The sequence below is a fragment of the Pecten maximus genome, chromosome 3 (genome assembly GCF_902652985.1).
Source record: "Pecten maximus chromosome 3, xPecMax1.1, whole genome shotgun sequence".
In the NCBI taxonomy this organism is placed as follows: Eukaryota; Metazoa; Mollusca; class Bivalvia; order Pectinida; family Pectinidae; genus Pecten; species Pecten maximus.
The window spans coordinates 4,388,987-4,397,492 of NC_047017.1; the positions used below are offsets into that span (position 1 = coordinate 4,388,987).

Consider the following 8,506-nt stretch of genomic DNA (forward strand, 5'->3'; position numbering starts at 1 on the left):
CTTGATCTGATAACATGCCCATGTAGGACAGTTTCAAATGTGCCCTTGAATGATTTGCGTTATGGCTGCCTGAGGGGCCATTCACGGGGATTTTCTATAAATATATCATCACCGTAATGGTCATTACCGTAATGAACATCAGCATTACGGTAATGAAATCGACATTACGGTAAGGACATCAACGTTACGGTAAGGACATTAGCATAGCGGTAAATGTAGTTATCCACTTAAAACGATTAATTGACGATATGTATCACATCGTTACACACATATTTATATCGATATTATCGTATCGTGGACTTGTTTTCGATACATACATGTAGGCTTTTTCAATACATGGACTTTACTAAGATATCATTACGGTAATGACACCGCCATTACGGTGATGACATTAGCATTACGGTACATATATGTATTATGTAATTATCTACTTAAACTGGTTGATTAGCGATGTGTATCGTTTTGTATCACAGATATGTCGATATAATCGTAGCATGGACTTGTTAGCGATACATACATACAGGTTTTTTTTTATTATATGGACTGTAGTAAGATATACCATTACGGTGATGACATTAGCATAGTACATATAAAATGCACGGTCTACTTAAACTGGATGATTAGCGTTATGTATTGTTTTTATCACATATGATATATCGTAATATCGATATGTATCGTATCACCAATCGTAAACTTGTTAGCGATAAACAGGTTTCCAATATACAGACTACAATTAAATTAATACAGCGTTTTGTTTTATTTTATTTTAGTCTTCAAGTCGCTGGTTAACCAAACTGATATCAGTCTGGGAATAACTGAAAAGGTATTTTTCGATATATTACGGGACGACGAGTACCCAGACTGGGGAACAAAGGTCTGCGAGACATATAATACCATTTGTAACACCAAAGATTTGTTACGTTTAAGACAAAAACAAGCAGAACAATGGTTTCTGGAAAGGCAGCAAATGCTAGACGCGTCAAGGAATGGCGCGAGCGTCAGCGAGAAAATCCCGAGAAACACGAAGAATATAAACGAAAAGAAAGGGAAAGAAATAAGAAAAGACGAGAGAAAGGATTGATTCAACCTATTGGCAATTTGGGAGAAAGAGACCAAAGGAGTCAGAGGCGAAAGTGGAAAATTAATCAACGCAACAAAAGACAAAACGACAAAGATCTGCAAAAACAGCTGGAAAGTATTGAGACGCCGCCAATGTCACCATCACAAGCAGCAGCTGCTAATATAACAGTCCCTTCGGCTCGGGCAGAAACCTTGCAGAGGACAGGGAGAAAGAAAGTTAGGAAAGACCGGGCAAAGGCATATCGAGATATTTACAAATTGAAAATCAAATTACAAAAGGAACAAAAGCAGAAGTTGAAATACAAAAAGCGGTATCAGCGATTAGCAACCAAGAAATCAAAAAGTCGCACATTGAACAAGAAAGTTGATGAAATGATACGGACGAATGAAACAAAGAAGGCTCTTCTGGTCCACCAAAGTATAGTGGACAGAATCAAAAACAGATATATGAAATCGAAATCACAAAAAGAAAAACAAATGATATCAAGTTTGATTTGCTCATACAGGATGATGAGGACGAATCGTCTTCTTACATACTTCAGGAAAGTCACAGGGATTACAAAGCATTACAATGGGAAGAGGCCAACGGAGAGACGGAGACCAACAAAACCACTCAGACTGAAAGCTGCAGTTTCTGCATTTCTTGAGAGGGACGACAATACCAGGCTGAAAGCGGGGAAGAAATCGACGATCACTCGACAAGGTGAGAAGAGGCAAATACGACTGCTAACTGATGACCTGAAGCACCTGTATGCAAAGTTCCTTAATGAATACACAGGAAAAATGTCGTACAGCTTGTTTTGTTTCCTGAGGCCATTCCACATCCGGGTACCAACAGCAACCGACAGAGATACATGCCAATGCAAGATACACGAGAATATTAAATTCAAAGTAGAAAAATGCAAACAACACGGAGTTCTCTCTACGAATGAAATGGATTCTATCATCCAGACCATTACATGCGATCCTAAGAATAAAGAGTGCATGTATAGAGAGTGCCAGACCTGTAAGGATCAAAGTATAGATTTCGACCTGACAAATGGAGATGATCAAGTGTCATGGTCTGTCTGGAAATCACAGCGACATGAAAGAGAGAAGACCACCAACGGGAAAACGACGACTACCACTGTTAGCATGACGGTGAAAGAGCCGGATTATGGGTCCCTCAGAATTCTTTCAGAAGAACTGCAGAAGGACATTCAAAAAGTAACAAGACACATATTCAATATCCGTCACCAGTACCAATCACTTCGATTTCTACGAGACAGAATGAACCATGAGGAAATAATAATGCACATAGACTTCAGTGAAAACTATAACTGCAAATATTCGTCTGAAATCCAGAGCATGCACTTCGGTGCCTCTCAGCGCCAAATATCACTACATACAGGGGTCGCATACGTAGCTGAAAAAACGTTTTCATTTTGTACAGCTTCAGATTGTCTGAAACATGGTCCTGCAGCTATATGGGCCCATTTACACCCAGTGATATCAAACTTGAAGGAAGAATCTGGTGCAAAGAGAATACATTTCATAAGTGACGGGCCAACAACTCAGTATAGAAACAAACACAACATGTATTTCTTTTCTCAGAAGATCTACCAGTATGGATTCGAGGGAGGAACTTGGAATTTCCTAGAAGCTGCGCACGGAAAGGGGGCTGCCGATGGTGTAGGTGCCGCTGTGAAGAGGCTTGCAGACAGATCTGTTCTGGTAACTGGCAAGGACATCATGAGTGCCTCAGATATCAAAGGACTGGCGTCAGAAACCAAAGTGTCCCTGTACACAATCTCTGAAGAGGATATCAGCAATATAGAGGCCGACATTCCCTCCAACATCAAGCCTATTCCAAAAACAATGCAGATACACCAGGTAATACTTACTTACGATTTATATAATGGATACTACAATAGACTATAAGTTCAAAACTCATTTGTATTTATATAAATATAAATCTATAACTCATCTGTATTTAACTTGAAAGATCTTGACATGTACTACTAAAATACACAATGCTTATACTTCCAGCATGCTAATGGCCCTGTACATTTTTTGACAATTTGTTCTTGGTACGTCAATTTGAACTTCAAATATATGTGTATATTATAGACTTAATCTTTAACCTTTTCAGTTAGTGACCAAGACTCGTGGTAATGTCCTTCATCGAGTACTATCATGCTTCTGTGGGGGAGAGTTTTTGGAATGTATCTGCTTTACACCAAGTACCACAGTATTCAACATAGAGGTAAGTAAAACGTCAAAACAATTTTTAAGAGCATTATTTCATACGTAGTATCCATTGTTGCCTACAATTCTAGTAGTAATAAAGTATAGATGATCATTCCTTTATTAAGTTAAAATCAAATATTATCCAGGAAGCAGTCCGTGGGAGGGATTCTGCACCAGGCTCATTTGGTGATTCTGTACCAGGTCCCGTTGGTGAATCTGTACCAGGTCCCGTTGGTGAATCTGTACCAGGCCCAGTTGGTGATTCTGCACCAGGCCCAGTTGGTGATTCTGTACCAGGCCCAGTTGGTGAATCTGTACCAGGTCCCGTGGGTGAATCTGTACCAGGTCCCGTTGGTGATTCTGTACCAGGCCCAGTTGGTGATTATGTACCAGGTACCGTTGGTGATTATGTACCAGGCCCAATTGACGATCAAACAGTTCAGGTATTGAATTTAACATCTGGAATTTTATTATCATGCAGTGAATATGTTCAATCACATACTTTTCAAACTATATTAAAAAGAATCAAATTCTAGGAATTATTTGAATCTTTTGTATCATTATAGGAAATATCTGCCGCTCCAGCACCTTTATCTGTCGGCGCCCATGCATCAGACCAAACCAGCGACCATCTGCCCTCTGCTAAACTTGTAAAAGTTGATGTTGTAGACGAGTGTCTTATATCCCGACACTGCGTGGTGTCTTATGATAACATTCCCTTTCCTGGTAAGATAGTCGATGTGGATGATGATGAGGAAGTAGAGATGAGTGTGATGCACAAGATTGGAAGGAACCGGTATTTCTGGCCCGCAAGGGAAGACCGACTATGGTACCCGAAAGAGATGATCGTTACTCTGTTGCCTGATGCTCCGGGACAGGTCACGAAACGGCATTCCGAAATAGACCCACACATTTGGGCTCTCATTGAAATAGATATGGATCTGGTCTGAATGAATTGATGTTTCACACATGAAATAAAAATTGAAGAGTTGTACTAAACTCGTATTGGCGTCATCTGTTTCGGCATAAGTTTGATATCTTGGCAAAAATAATGTCATTAGTCATTACCGTAACAATCATGTCATAACCGTAACATAATGTCACTACCGTACATTGATTTAAAACGTTTCTCCTACTTTCACATCTTAAGGAAATGCAAAGTAAAGATATGCAAAATATTGTATTACTATAAACCGTCATATTCTTTCAAACACAAATTGAATATGAAAGAAGGACTTTGTGACAACGAGATCACAAAATGTCAAAAACAGCACTGATGAAAAAAATCTCCACTTGATGACCATTATCTCTTCTTTAGTGCTCTTTTATGATTTTTATGTTCATTTGTTTTTCTTCTCCGCATTGTTCTCTATCAAATTCTAACAAAAACTTCTTGGATGTAAACAGGGGTATAGATAAACCAAGAATTAAGTAGTATTACGGTAATGACCCAACATCACAGGTCCCCATCAGATAAACACATTTTTTGAAAAACTGCATCGTGTCGAATCACTGCTCGCATCTGAAACTAACAGGGCGAAGAATGAGGATGGAAATAGACCAGTGCTTTAAAGGATTCCTGTCAAAATACGGCCATTTCAACTGTGTCCGAAATTTCCACTTTTTTCTGGAATGACCCAAATATCAAATTTATAGCAACAATAACATTGTGTTCCTAAAACTGAAATATGAAACCTTAATACGCTGTCTTAGCCCTTATTCTCGATTAACTACACGTGATATCGCAAATTTACTAGGCCTAAATTAATATCTAGATTTTATTTCACATGCATAGATGGGGATAAAACACTAACTTATTTTATAAACTTAGTGTAAATATATAACACGTGTTGCTTGTAAGTGTATAGCATAAAACACACTTGAAAAGTACGAGGCTATGTTTGGATTCGACTACAAGTCAGCCTATGTGCGATAACTTGTAAATACTGCAATTTCGCTGTCATCTTAAATTCGCCCTATCATCAAAGGGCGAAAATGGCGAAAAATTAAATGGGGGTGAAAATTACCAGGTATTCAGTAGTAACAAACATCTTCAACGCAACAACTGTTAACCACATGTATCCATAAATAGACTATTGATGCTATCGGAGTATTGCCACAGTTATCTGTCATTTCGTCAACCTCATTCCAAAGTCGAGCAAAAATCAGCCAATCAAATTGATCTTACGACCTATTTTGCAGTTACCTCCCTTACAATAGTGAAATAGTAACCCAAACCACATAACAACAAGAAATTGCCATTTGTGCTTCATTTATGAAACAACGATGGCTGTGGTAGTATGTGGTATTATGAGGTAGTATGTGGTAATATGGGATAGTATGTGGTAGTATGTGGTATGAGGTAGTATTTGGAAGTATGTAGTAGTATGTAGTATTTTGTGATATTATGAGGTATAATGTGGTAGTATGGGTATTATGTTGTAGTATTATATAGTATGTGGAAGTATGCTGTAGAATAAGGTAGTATGTGGTGAATAGTGTGTGGTAAATGGGTATGTGATAGTATGGAGTAGTATGTGGTGGTATGTTTAACATGTAGTATGAGGTAGTGGTTTATGTGGTAGTATGAGATAGTATGAGGAAGTATGTGGTATTTAATGGTATTATGAGGTGATATGGGGTAGTATGTGGTGATAGGGGGTAGTATGTTGTAGTATGGGATAGTATGTGGCAAATGTAGTATGTAGTAGTATGTGGTATTTTGTGGTATTATGAGGTACAATGTAGCAGTATGTGGTGATATGGGGTAGTATGGGATAGTATGTGGTAAATGAAGTATGTGGTAGTGTGGAGTAGTATGTGGTGGCAGGGATAATTTTGGAGGGGGCCATGGGGCAGTAGTATGTAGTGGTATGGGGTAGTATGTGGTTGTACCGTATGTGGTAGTATGTGGTTGTACCGTATGTGGTAGTGTGTGGCAGTATGGGGTAGTATGTGGTTGTGTGTGGTGGTATAGGGTAGTATAGGGTATTATGTGGTAGTATGGGGTAGTATGGTAGTATGGGGTAGCATGTGGTTGTATGGGGTAGTGTGTGGTGGTATGGGGTAGTATGGGATGGTATTATGTGGTAGTATAGGGGTTGTATGTGGTAGCAAAGGGTAATTATGTGGTGGTATGGGGTAATATGAGGTAGTGTGTAGGTAATATGAGAGGGATAGTATGTGGTAATATGTTGTAGTATGTTGAAGTATGGTAGTACATGGTGGTATGTGGTAGTATATGGTTGTACTAGGTGTATGTGGTAGTATGTGCTTGTATGAGGTAGTATTTGGTATTCTGTGGTAGGATGGGGTAGTATATAGAGGATATCTAACAGTGTCTTCAGTAATACCAAATATATTTCACGAGTGGGGCTAATATTTTGATATTTTTCATGAGTGCGCAGCACGGGTGAAAAATATCAAAATATTAGCCCTGCGCACTCATGAAAAATATCAAAATATTAGCCCCACTCGTGAAATATATTTGGTATTACTGAAGATACTGTTAGATGTTCTGTTTATTACATTTTTTATCAACAAAAAAACCTACCCCATATGCTAAATAGGCATACAGCGATAATTTGTAAACAAAAAAGTATCCCCCCCCCCCCCCCCCCCCCCCCCGTCCAGGTGCTGACATATATATCGGGCTTTCTGATTGGTCAATTATTTTGGTATTTTCTAATCATTAATTTGATTGGTCAAATCAGCAAAAGTGATATTTTTCACTATCACTAGTGAAAAGTATCACTTTTATAGAATGAATAATTTTTGATATTGCACTGGTAAAAATGTAATATATGGTAGAATATGGTAGTTTGGGTAGTATGTGGTAAATGCAGTATGTGGTATGCATGTGGTAGTATATGGTGGCATGTGGTGGCATGTGCAGGGGGTCCAACGTGTTTGGTATGATGAGCGCGTATTTTGGTATGAGAAGATCAATATGGCTGACAAACACCGCTTCAGACCCCACCAGTGAGTACAAAATACTTGATATTTCGTTAACATAGAATATGACAGATTAATGGAGATTGCGTTTCGGTGACAAAATGTTTGCAGTTTCCAATCATGTATGATATATTTGCTGACAGTATATGGTTTAGAAGTTATAGCAATATTTTGAGACAAAAATCAACACCTCGCACCATGTGATAACCCTTGATTTGTATCGTTTATGAAATGCAGGCTCTTAGTGCATGTGCAGTGAGTCTACATTAGTCAGCAGATACAGTCCTAACCCGGTTATATTGAAATGCTCGGGGAATGGAAAAATACTTCAAATTAACCGGTTTTCAATATAACAGGGATCCAGCCTTTTGCCGACATATTTCAATACCGCATTACGTCAAACAACCCACCATTGTTCAATATAGTTGATTTTACTAAGTCAGTACTTACAATCGGTTCCAAAATGATAATAGTTTCAGTTTATTTAAAATAATGTTAAGTTCCACGGGAGAGGTCTTCGACTGTTGCTTGTTTTTGTCTATGTTGAGTTCACGGACATACGTGAGAACAGTTTCCAGTACATCCGGGCGACTTTTCGTCGATGATAGATGATTTTCACGAATTGTTTGAGGGTCGTTGTCAATATCACTGTTCTGGTTATGGCCTCGTCATTTGTAATTGTCTCGCGTGTAGGCCTAGTTGAATGAGAGTCAATTTTGATGTATACATGTATATGTAGCAGAAGCTAAAATAAGCTGTGTCCCTCAAGGTATATTCATAAACAAATACAGATTCGTGATCATAACGAACGCATTTAATGATTAAAAGTCACAATTTATTTGTATTGTGTAAATCAGAATTTCATTTTTACCTATCTATTGATCGGACACACGTACCGTAACGGCCGGTAATTATATAATCTAAGCCAGTCGTGGCGACTTTCAATTTAAGCAATACATAAACAATGGTTTAGCATTGCCGGGGGCAATAGTTTCCTTTCAAATAAAGCGATATTTCAAATAAACCGATTTCAAAATAACCGATGAAACAATACAAAGACAAAGAAGGCATTTGGACAGGGATCTTATTTCACTTCAAATTAAACGATATTTCAATATATCCGATTTCAAATTAAGTGGGTTCGACTGTATAAACATAGATCAACATGGCAAATATGTAGGTTGTACCAAAAATAATTATTAAATTTCAAATAGATTTATCTGAAAATGCCTGGTATGTTCTT

The 8,506-nt window shown here is 38.1% G+C and overlaps 1 protein-coding gene across 1 annotated transcript; it reads left to right on the forward strand.

Moving 5' to 3' along the window:
- Positions 1 to 945: 945 nt before the first annotated feature.
- On the forward strand, positions 946 to 3,373 carry LOC117324573. The gene is made up of 2 exons (XM_033880493.1): positions 946 to 2,952; positions 3,212 to 3,373. Exons 1-2 carry the CDS (start codon positions 946 to 948, stop codon positions 3,371 to 3,373), a joined length of 2,169 nt encoding a protein of 722 aa, XP_033736384.1.
- Positions 3,374 to 8,506: the final 5,133 nt, after the last annotated feature.

Coding starts and splice junctions, on each gene's coding strand:
- LOC117324573 (XM_033880493.1), top strand. CDS start 946: ATGGTTTCTGGAAAGGCAGCAAATGCTAGACGCGTCAAGGAATGGCGC. Junction 2,953..3,211: donor AAACAATGCAGATACACCAG/GTAATACTTACT, acceptor TAACCTTTTCAG/TTAGTGACCAAGACTCGTGG.